General features: G+C 43.2%; 1 protein-coding gene across 2 annotated transcripts; it reads left to right on the forward strand.

Annotated features, from left to right (window-relative positions):
- Window positions 1-308: 308 nt before the first annotated feature.
- LOC117443041 (P2Y purinoceptor 14) lies at window positions 309-11,941 on the forward strand. Of its 2 annotated transcripts, none has more exons than XM_034078986.2 (3): window positions 309-408; window positions 9,504-9,909; window positions 10,388-11,941. In XM_034078986.2, exons 2-3 carry the CDS (start codon window positions 9,506-9,508, stop codon window positions 11,040-11,042), a joined length of 1,059 nt encoding a protein of 352 aa, XP_033934877.1. In that variant the 5' UTR covers window positions 309-408; window positions 9,504-9,505; the 3' UTR covers window positions 11,043-11,941. The 2 variants fall into 2 exon arrangements, with proteins under 2 accessions (XP_033934877.1, XP_033934878.1); XM_034078987.2 differs by lacking the exon at window positions 309-408 and adding an exon at window positions 799-880.
- Window positions 11,942-12,588: the final 647 nt, after the last annotated feature.

A 12,588-nucleotide genomic window follows, 5' to 3' on the forward strand; every position in this document is an offset into this window, starting at 1 on the left:
GATCAGCTCCGTTGTTCCCCGTTTTTAGAGATTTGGGTACGGAGGAAAAGAGAGAGGGTTTTATTTCCTGACGCTGCGTGAGTTCCCCGACACACCGGGGACACATGGTGATGTAGAGAAGCACAAAGTGCGTTTTGCATGATAGGTCTATAATAATGTTATAACGCCTTAATGCTTTGGCAATACTATGTTTAAAATGTGCTCATGCTCATAAAGCATCTTTGTATTCGTATTTGAAAGGGAGACGGAGAGGGAGGGGCGATCAGAGAGAGAGAGAGGCTATCAGAGAGAGAGGCGATCAGAGAGGGAGGGAGGAATTGTCCTCAGAGGCTGCAGAGCTGAGGAGTCTCACTTCAACAGACTCCTCTCTGAGTCTCGTCTCGTCCTGAAGGAGCGCCCGTTCCTCCGGTGAGTGCAAACTGCTTTTACTCAACATCTGTGTTCACACCACACATCTGTCCGAGGCAGCCCGCCAGCAGGGGACGGGCTGCACGTCCTGCTGCGCGAGAGGTGGAGGCAGCCTGCTGTCCTTCCACATCTCTACGAGGCTGTGATACTTTAGCGCTTTTACAAAAGCTTCGTTACGCGACACATTTCAGACGGGCCATCCGTACATGGACTACTGTGGACAGAGTGGGAGTTATTTAGGGTCTCGCTCAAGGACACAGTCCACATGCAGCGCTGCTCCGCTGTGCTCTGGAACAGCTTCAAAGCCATGTTAAAGTAATTAAAGTTAAAGAAACATTTTATATTTTGATGACCTCACGTTTATGTTTTATCTCCTTCGTCCTGATGTCAGATATTTAGTAACAACCTGAACGCGAGAGACCTAACGGCAACACTGGAAAGGCAAGAGGAAGCACAGCTAATGCAGAAAGAAGTAACACCTCGCCCCCCCACACCCACACACACACACACACACACACACACACACACACACACACACACACACACACACACACACCCACACACACACACACACACACACACACACACACACACACACACACACACACACACACACACACACACACACACACACACTCTCCCGGAAGATGATCATTACCACAAGAAGAAAATATTTATTATCTCAACAAAAAGAGAAGTTGCTTCTGAGATGAAATATAAACAGGAAGTAGAAATACTCAAGCAAAGCACAAATGTTAATTAAAACAAAATCATAAAACACTTCAAGTGAGCTCCACCTGTCCAAACATCTAAATAATATCAAACTGCAATGTGTTAAATATCTATAAAAGAACCCTAAATAAATATTGATCAGATATATCTTAAATACTATGGGTAATATATACAAATACTATGGGTAATATATCTCAAATACTACACCTTTAAAATCTTCAAATCTATAGGGTTTATTCTACAGGCCACACCCGGGAGCGAGAGGGAGAAGAACCAGGCCACACAATCCACACGTTGTATCAGATATGAACACAAATGTGTGAACATCGAGTAAAATATTCAACAAATAATTCAAAACACAAATAAGAAATACATTCTCTACATATTATACACACTAAGATATATGTGACTCTGCGCAATGAGTACTTTTACTTTTGGTACTTTAAAGACGTCTGCTGACCCTAAACATGTTTTCATTTCACACACACACACACACACACACACACACACACACACACACACACACACACACACACACACACACACAGACACAGACACACACACACACACACACACACACACACACACACACACACACACACACACACACACACACACACAACCACACACACACACACACACACACACACACACACACACACACACACACACACACACACACACACACACACACACACACACACACACACACACACACACACATACACATACACACCACACACACACACACACACACACACACACACCACACACACACACACACACACACACACCACACACACACACACACACACACATATATAAACACACACACATACACACACACACACACACACACACACACACACACACACACATATATACACACAAATACACACACATATACATACACACACACCACACACTCACACACACACACACACCACACACACACACACACACACACCACACACCCACACACACACACACACACACACACACACACACACACACACACACACACACACACACACACACACACCACACACACACACACACACACACACAGATATACTGACAGACAGATATTGTATACATGTGTCACGCTGAAGGTAAGAAAGAATTGTTAATATATATAAATATCAACATTATAAAGGTGGTCAACAAATGATACAAAGACACATAAGAAATACATTCTCTACATATTATACACACTAAGATATATTATTATATTATATTCTGCACAATAAGTACTTTCACTTGTGTTACTTTAAGACGTCTGCTGACCCTTAAATATGTTTTCATTTCACATTCATTCTGAAACTTCCAGTCACAGCTGTGATTTCTGGATGAGTTTCCAGCTAAAAGACACACACACACACACACACACACACACACACACACACACACACACACACACACACACACACACACACACACACACACACACCACACACTCACACACCTGATGAGCGTCGCTCCCGGTCTCCAGGGCCGAGGAAACAGGAAGTGCTTCTGCCGCCCGTCAGCAGCTCTCTGCTCCATCAGAAAACACGAGCTTTGAATAAAGGAACAAAGAGACGGTTTGGAAATTCCTCAGCTGTCTATTAATATTCCTGATTCTCACGTACGGTGGCCCTGAAGGTCAAAACCACGGACGGCATACATGAGAGTAACACATGCGTCACTTCCGGACGAAAATTACGGCCCCGCCCACTTTTGAGGGAAAACAAAGCTGTCATCTGAATGGCGGTCAATACAAGTTCTGAAGTTTTAGAAACCCGTGGATTGTCTGATCGTCAGAGAGCCCGGTCGCGATGGCCAGACAGGCGAACAATCACATTAAATCATTAGAAATCGACGAGCCGGCTCGATATTTGGTTAAATATAGCAGTAGGCGGTCGATGTGCATAGATGAGAGCAACACCTACGGCACTTCCGGGCGAAAACTACGGCCCCGCCCACCTTTGGGGAAACCAACGCTGTCATTTGAATGGCGATCGAGCCTGAAGCCACAGAGCTCTTCTTTTACTGTCCTTTCTTCTGAGAGGAAGTTCAGAAACACGGAACTCTTTTTTAAAGGTCCCGTGTCCATCTCTACTGATCATATTTCCATTGTTGAGGTCGACTAGAATAAATGTATATCGTGCAATGTTCCAAACTCACATTGGTTTCTCACAGCATCTCTGCAGAGTCTGTGTATTCTCTCTCTGTCCTACACGGCTTGTTGGAGCTCCGCCCCCCCCCTCCCAGTGAGCCCAGTGGCCGTCTGCGAGACAGCGAAACCCAGCCCGAAACACACACACACCCGCAGCCTGGCTGGGAGTTTGTGTGTGTGCCCAGCACCACACCAGCGAGCCTCACAACGTCCCGCCGAGTGTGTGTGTGTGAGGAAGTCCGCGGATTGGTCCAAGCGTAACGGCTCCTACGTTACGTTACGTCACAGAACCCAGGAAGTAAACAATGGAGAAAGATAAATGTCCAGCGAGGCGTTCTGGGGCAGCAGACAGGTCTTCTCTGTCCTCCTATTAATATCTAATAATACAAATAATTCAATTCAATAACATGCTTTAGCCACTAGGTGTCCCTTTATATCAGCTGTGCACCGTTATGGTGTAAATACAGCCTATCTACCAATTGGATCAAATATAAAAGTCAGCCGAATTAGTGTTGATACTGCAAGGAGACGCATTGTGTGAAAAGAAATGTAAGATGTTGTTTAATGGCTGATATATTTATGATCCACGTCACGTTTTCAGTGTTGGCGGCAGTTCTTCATGTTTGTCTCGAAGTCTTCTCATCAGGGCTCTATAAATAGAGAACTACGGCAGATATGTAATATTTAATGCAGCCGAACCGTGTATTACAATGCCGTTATGTGATGACTTTCAAAGAGAAAAGCAAGCACACTCGGAATAAAGTATTATTTTATTTTTTAAAAATGTTTTCAGATTTCACATCACATAAACACCAAATCCCAGCATGCATTGCGGCCAAACCATCCAATCATCGAGCTGAAGATCTTGTCTACATCTGTTTCCGGTTTCGTTTATCACAGATATATTTTGTTATACACACATTCATTCACACTTAAATTTAAATTTGCATTAAAGTATTTTGTGAGGCCTTCTATAAACTACGGTAAATTAACATGAACCGAAGCTGTTGCCTGGCAACGCAATCGCACAACGTCACGTCCGTTAATTCCACATCCACACGCATGGATTAACATCGATTTAATACATTAATGTAGCCTTTGTTTCTGCTCAAAGAGGAGTCGACCAGCTGGGGCAACAAGAACATCGGCGTAATCGAGTGTGACTATTACAAAATAAATCATTATTATATTAATATTGACAATAACAACCGGCCGTCGGGGAGCATTTGCTTGGCATTTCCGGGTATTTCTCCACTGGTTAACAATACCGTGTAACTGTCACGTTTGAAGGGACGAAATCGTGACATCTTCACGTCTCCCAGCGTGGTAAAATCGTCACATGTTCACGTCTTGCCGTGATACCGGGTTGAATTGTTTGCCTGTCCGGCCATCGTAATCGGGTGAAGATCATAAAATCCACGGTTTTCAAACATTTTTGATCGTATTGGCAAAAACTTCAGAATTTGTAACAGCTTTGTTTTCCCCCAAAAGTGGGCGGGCCGTAATTTTCACCAGGAAGTGACTTAGGTGTTACTCTCATCTATATTAACACAGCATTTCACGAAACACTCAAACATTAAAAAAAAGCACTAAAATATTTGTTTGTAACCAAAAAGGTTTAAAATACACTGATACATTTTTTTTTTAAATTAAGAAATACAAAATATTAAAACATTTAAAAATAGTCAGTGAATTACTCAAAAAAGACTTAGACATTTAACACACAAATATATTGATATATTGGTTTTAAAACATTAAAAAACATAAACACACAACAAAATTATTTTAAAAAGTGAAATAAATAAAAATAAATTATAGACAAAAGTGAACTGAAGAAAATCATAAAAAGAAATCAACAAAAAATCACAAAAAGTCAACAAGCACAATTAATTAAAGTGATCTGTTTCATTTTGAAAAGTCAGCTTTCTCCACATCCCTTCCCGACATGCTTTGACATGAAGATGATTTAATACCACCATTTATTCATTGTGATATTTCCATAAAGACATGGAAATGTTTTATTTGGCTCCATTGAAGCATCCCAGAATATTAAACGTCCATGTTCAACATTGTTAGCATGCATCCGAGAAGCTACACAAATGGCACCGACATCATCCGATCACATTATTGATTGTTTGCCATCACAATTGAGATATCAGTGATATTTAGTGTCTTCTCTCTTTGGGTTCCTGCCTCTCCCCAAACATCATCTTTGTTGATTTTATATTGTGGAAATAACCCTACATTTACTGACGAATTTAAACGTTTGGGCAAGTGAGGAAAAGCCTTTTTATTACCAAACGGTGCTCATGGGAGCCATGCATGCTTCATGGAGCTCAGCCCTTGTCTTGTGAAATGAATCTGTGTTGCCTTCTGATGGGATCGCTGCATGAAGAGCAGCTGCTTCAGTACAGAGCGCTTTTATAAATGTTATGATCCGTGGATTCATGCTCCATGTTGAATAATGAGCTCAAAGTAAACACAGGAAGTCATGAAACATCACGGCTTTAGAGACACGAACACACACACACACACCACACACACACACACACACACACCACACACACACACACACACACACACACACACACACATACAGAAGCCTCAAAGTGATCAAGGGCTGAAGGAGTTGTCTGTAATAACAAACCTAAAAAGAGAATTATTTTGTGGAAGCAGTCGCAAGTTCCACATCCGGTTGACACGAGGAAGGACGAGTGTGTGCGTGTGTGTGTGTGTGTGCGCGCGTGTGCGTGTGTGTGTGTTGTGTTGTGTTGTGAGGAAGGAAGTGTGTGTGTTCGCAGCAGGGTTTTATTAGTACACGTGTCCCGTGTAAACACAGCGCTGTGCAGCTCAGGGACTTAAAAGGCTTCTGTGAGGAGTTCAATGAAACACACCTCTGTCACTCGGCTTTGTTCGGGTGTATTAATATAGATGTAATCCACTCAACATGTAGAGTTCAAGCATTTCTCTTCTGTAGCCGATGCTGGAAAGGAGCAGGGAGCAGAGAGTCTGATTCTACTCACAGATCGATGGTGAATCGTTTTAGTATATTTACTGGTAGTCAGTCATTCAATGCAACCTTCTAGTTTGAACGCCTTGACTCAACACACAGGGTATTTGTGTGTACAGGTGAAGGGAGTATACAGCCTCTCTCTGATCCTGAGGGAACATTTAACAGAATACATCAATGATGTGAGGAAGCAAGAGATCAGGCAGAAGAGAGATTGAGAAAAGGAGAGGAACAAGAACAAAAAGAGTGATAATATAGGAGAAAGGATAGAGACGAGAAGACGAGACAAGGAGAGGATTGTACGTTCAATCTATCTATCCATCCATCCATCCATCTACCTACCTATCTATCCATCTATCCATCTATCTATCTATCTATCTATCTATCCATCCAGCTATCCATCTATCTATCTATCTATCCATCCATCTATCCATCCCATCTATCTATCTCTCTATCTATCCATCCACCTATCCATCCATCCATCTATATCTCTATCTATCCATCTATCTATCCATCCATCCATCCATCTACCTACCTATCTATCCATCTATCCATCTATCTATCTATCTATCCATCTCTCTGTCCATCCATCTATCTACCTACCTACCTATCTATCTCTCTCTCCCTCTCTCTATCTATCTATCCATCCATCCATCTATCTACCTACCTACCTACCTACCTATCTATCTCTCTATCTCTCAATCTATCTATCCATCCATCCATCTATCCATCCATCTATCTATCTACCTACCTATCTATCTATCTCTCTCTCTCTCTATCTATCCATCCATCCATCCATCTATCCATCTATCTATCTATCTATATACAGTGGGGCAAAAAAGTATTTAGTCAGCCACCAATTGTGCAGGTTCTCCCACTTAAAAAGATGAGAGGCCTGTAATGTTCATCCTAGGTTCACTTCAACGATGAGAGACAGAATGGGGGAAAGAATCCAGGAAATCACATTGTAGGATTTTTAAAGAATTTATTTGCAAATGATGGTGGAAAATAAGTATTTGGTCAATAACAAAAGTTCATCTCAATACTTTGTTATTTACCCTTTGTTGGCAACGACAGAGGTCAAACGTTTTCTGTAGTCTCCACGAGGTGTTCCCTGTTGCTGGCATGTTGGCCCATTCCTCCATGCAGACCTCCTCTAGAGCAGTGATGCTTTGGGGCTGTCGCTGGGCAACACGGACTTTCAACTCCCTCCAAAGATTTCCTATGGGGTTGAGATCTGGAGACTGGCTAGGCCACTCCAGGACCTTGAAATGCCTCTTACGAAGCCACTCCTCCGTTGCCCGGGCGGTGTGTTTGGGATCATCGTCATGCTGAAAGACCCCGCCACGTTTCATCTTCAATGCCCTTGCTGATGGAAGGAGGTTGTCACTCAAAATCTCACGATACATGGCCCCATTCATTCTTTCCTTCACACGGATCAGTCGTCCTGGTCCCTTTGCAGAAAGCCCCAAAGCATGATGGTCCCAGCCCCATGTTTCACAGCAGGTGGTCTTTGGACTCAGCATTCTTTCTCCTCCAAACACGTTGAATTTTTACCAAACAGTTCTATTTTGGTTTCATCTGACCAGATGACATTCTCCCAATCCTCTTCTGGATCATCTAAAGGCTCTCTAGCACACTTCAGACGGGCCTGGACGTGTCCTGGCTTAAGCAGGGGGACACGTCTGGCACTGCAGGGTTTGAGTCCCTGGCGGCGTCGTGTGTTACTGATGGTAGCCTTTGTTACTCTGGTCCCAGCTCTCTGCAGGTCATGGACTCGGTCCCCCGTGTGGTTCTGGATCTTTGCTCACCGGTCTTGTGATCACTTTGACCCCACGGGGTGAGATCTTGCGTGGAGCCCCAGATCGAGGGAGATTTTCAGTGGTCTTGTATGTCTTCCATTTTCTAATAATTGCTCCCACAGTTGATTTCTTCACACCAAGCTGCTTACTTGTTGCATATTCAGTCTTCCCAGCCTGGTGCAGGTCTACCATTGTGTTTCTGGAGTCCTTTGACAGCTCTTTGGTCTTGGCCATAGTGGAGTTTGGAGTGTGACTGTTTGAGGTTGTGGACAGGTGTCTTTTATTCTGATAACGAGTTCAAACAGGTTCCATTGATACAGTTAACGAGTGGAGGACAGAGGAGGCTCTGAGAGGAGAAGGTACAGGTCTGTGAGAGCCAGACATCTTGTTTGTTTGGAGGAGACCAAATACTTATTTACCAATTCATTCATTACAAATCCTACAATGTGATTTCCTGGATTCTTTCCCCCATTCTGTCTCTCATAGTTGAAGTGAACCTAGGATGATCATTACAGACCTCTCATCTTTTAAGTGGGAGAACCTGCACAATTGGTGGCTGACTAAATACTTTGTTGCCCCACTGTATCCATCTCTCGATCTCTTCTATCTCATCTATCTATCTATCTATCTATCTATCTATCTATCTATCTATCTATCTATCTATCTCTCTATCTATCTATCTACTATCTATCTATCTATCTATCTATCTATCTATCTATCTATCTATCTATCTATCTATCTATCTATCTATCTATCTCTATCTATCTATCCATCTATCTATCTATCTATCTATCTATCTATCCTCTATCTATCATCTATCTATCTATCTATCTATCTCTATCTATCTATCTATCTATCTATCTCTCTATCTAGCTATCTATCTATCTATCTATCTATCTATCTACTATCTATCTATCTAGCTTATCGTAGCCTATTCTATCTATCTTCTATCTATCTATCTATCTAGCTATCTATACTCTCTATCACTATCTATCTATCTAGCTATCTATCTATCTCTCTATCTATCTATCTATCTATCTATCTCTCTATCGCTCTGATCCATCCATCTATCCATCTATTATCATCTATCTATCTATCCGCTCTATCTATCCATGCTATCTATCTATCTATCTATCTCTCTATCTCTCTATCCATCTACCCTCTATCTATCCATCTTACTTCCACCCCTGATCACATCACAAGTTCCCTGTTTTTCTGTTTGTATTGATTGACTATATTGTCTGTTTGTACTTTTATCTTGTGTTTTTTGTGTACCTTGTACGGCGACCTTGAGAGCCTTGAAAGGCGCCTTCATAGATATAATGTATTAGTATTACCTACCCACCCATATATCAATGTCTAACCTAACGTGTGTCTTCCTGTGTGTTTTCAGACATGGATCTCCAGAACTCCACCCACCTCCCTGGGAACCAATCAGATTTCAGAAGCGTGTTCATCCTGAAGGTGTTGCCTCCGCTCTACCTGCTCACCTGTCTTGTGGGCGGAGTCCTGAACGGAGTCGCCGCCTGCATCTTCTTCCGGGTGCCGAGCGACTCGGGGCTGGTGGTGTACCTGAAGAACATGGTGGTGGCCGACTTCCTCATGCTCTCCACCTTCCCCTTCAAGGTGGCGGCCGAGTTGGGGGTGGGGGGGTGGCGCATGCACGTGGTCACCTGCCGCTACACCGCCGTGCTCTTCTACTTCTCCATGTACGTGGGCATGGTCTTCATGGGCTTCATCAGCCTCGAGCGCTACGTCAAGATCGTCCGACACACGTCCTCCAACACCTCCACCTGCGGGTAACTTCCTTTATTTACAACCATTCGTGTTATAATAATAATAATAATAATAATAATACATTTATTTTGGGGGGCGCCTTTCATAACACCCAAGGACACCTTACAGGGTTACAGATTTGCAATTTACATTTACAATTTTACCTTACAAATTAAAACGGTGGATTTAGTGAAGCATCAGCCGGGGTAAGACAAGACAAACAACAGGAAACTGACTACAGAAGGACACAGAAGGACACAGAAGGACACAAAAGGACACAAAAGGACACAGGGTACAGATTATAGAGAAAGTGCCAGTTTGAACAGGCGGGTTTTGAGTTGGGTCTTGAAGGTTGTCATGGACCCAGAGGCCAAGGTGTGTCATTACACCCAAATCTACATTCTTTCCACCACTTCATCTTCTTTAGCTTAAACCTTTTGCAACGCTTCTTCAGTACATCCTTTGTAGACTCTTACAGGATACTTCTTTCCCTCCCTACAGGTCGAAGTGGTGCAAGCTGCACCTCCTGCAGAGCGTGGACTTCGCTCGGGTTCTGGCGCTGCTCACCTGGGTCTTCATGCTGCTTTCCGTCCTGCCCAACGTGGTCTTCACCAGCAATCCTGCAACCGAGACCAACGCGCGGTGCTGCATGGAGCTGAAGACGAAGTTCGGCCTGCAGTGGCATCACTTCCTAGCCTACTTCAACAACGCCCTCTTCTGGCTGACGTTGTTCCTGCTGTCCTTTTGCTACGCCTCCATCGCCTGCCATCTGTACAGCTCGTATCGACGTGTTCGCCGCGAGCAAAGCGACGCCTGCAGGAAGTCCAAACGCAGCATCTTCAGCCTCCTGGCGGTGTTTTTCGTCTGCTTCGTTCCGTACCACGTGCTTCGCGTCCCGTATACTTTGAACCAGAAGGCGGGGTCGGGCTTCAGTGAGGACGCCCGCTTCTGGCTGTTCCAGCTGAAGGAGGCCACGCTCTTCCTCTCCGCCATCAACGTCTGCCTCGACCCCGTCATCTACTTCCTGATGTGCCGCACCTTCAGGGAGTCGCTGCTCAGGAAGCTGTCGGGGAGGAGGAGGAGGAGGAGGAGGGGGGGGTCGCTCACCACCGGACAGTCCGTCACTAACCTAGGCGGGGTAGAGGAGAGGAGGTGAGGGAAGGAGACAAGAATAGGAGGCTATTCACCGTATGCCTAGTCCGCTCTTTGGCGCTTCCACGTTGACTTAATATTACTTTGCATCGCGTCGCCAGCTCGATCAACCTTCGCTTGCCAAAGAAACTGTTCTTAAGCTTTTTAAAGAACTGTTATTAAGTTATAAAAGTGTGTTCAGATTATTTCGATTGACAATATGTGATTACTTATCCAAAAAGAGAGCTACAGCTTTGGCCACAGCTAGCCAGATAGCTTATTAGATGCTAAGGTAAGTTTGATAGATACATAGATAGAGGGAAAGGAGAGGAGGAAACAGGAGAGGTAACAAAGGAAAGGAGAGACAAGGATGAAATAACAGAGGAAACAAGGAAAGGGAATGACGCTTTATTTTAACCAGACTATAGTTGTATGTAAATATTGTAGAATATAGAATCTTATAAAGAAGACATTTTCACGGAAAGCAATCTATGTTTTACCTCACACGTCCAAAAGTAAAAATGTGTTGCTTCAATAAGATCAGAAATGTATGTAAATGCAGAAATATGTATGTATAATTGTAAATAAGTATATATTTTTAAACGCCATGTATATAGTACGTAGGCAGACGGCAGATGTATTTATTGTTGAAGAAGCAAAGTGAATAAAGGAAGTGCTGTGAGGAAATGAAAGAGGATTGCGATGACTGGGCAACCATGTGCCTTTCTTTGAACAACTTCATAATTACACTGTCTGTCAGAGGCGAAGCTCCTCCCCTTCCTCCATGGGACCTTATTTCAGAAAAGTTATGCATTGAAGTCAATGGAGAGAGGAAGATTGTGCCACGAATTACACATATGATGTTTGTCCATTTAAAAGATCATTTTACAAGTAAAAAAAATAAAACTGTGAAGTAACACTTTTGTTTTGTGTGAAACCGCTCAATGAACTACATCTCCCGCCTCGCACCACACACCAAGACGGCCGTCACGTTGGAACATTTCACTTCTTTCTTTCAGAACGAGGCGGAAATAATTAAACAAGGTGAACATCACTGCAAGTCTGGGCGCGTTGAGAGCTGCACACACACAAGCGGAGTCAGTCGGTTCCTGAGAGCCAGCATGCGGGACCGGGACTCTGGGATTTGTAGTCTTTCTAGTTGTGTATTTTTCATAGTCTTATATTTCAACAGTTTTACGACAAACTGTGACTTTTTTGACACGGAAATGATTATTTAAAGGACACATATCATGCTATATTTAAATGATATATTGTAGGGACATAAGGTATATTTATACGTTTCTGTTTTCAAAATACCAAACAGATCCTGCATTTGAGCCATGCCTCATTTCGCTCTATTTGCTCTTTCCAGACCTGGTTTACAATACAAACTTTTTCCGAAATAAGGTCCCATGAGTCCCACCGGAAGGGGAGGGACTTCGCCTCTCTATAGGGGCGCTAGGGGCGCCGCCCCCCCTCTTCCCACATTACAAAAAAATATATATATCTAAAAAATATATTTTTCATTTTTAATAAACAAGGTAAATATCATGTAATTGGTATCAAATGTA

The sequence above is a fragment of the Pseudochaenichthys georgianus genome, unplaced genomic scaffold (genome assembly GCF_902827115.2).
Source record: "Pseudochaenichthys georgianus unplaced genomic scaffold, fPseGeo1.2 scaffold_525_arrow_ctg1, whole genome shotgun sequence".
NCBI classification, from domain to species: Eukaryota; Metazoa; Chordata; class Actinopteri; order Perciformes; family Channichthyidae; genus Pseudochaenichthys; species Pseudochaenichthys georgianus.

Coding starts and splice junctions, on each gene's coding strand:
- LOC117443041 (XM_034078986.2), top strand. CDS start 9,506: ATGGATCTCCAGAACTCCACCCACCTCCCTGGGAACCAATCAGATTTC. Junction 9,910..10,387: donor TCCAACACCTCCACCTGCGG/GTAACTTCCTTT, acceptor CCCTCCCTACAG/GTCGAAGTGGTGCAAGCTGC.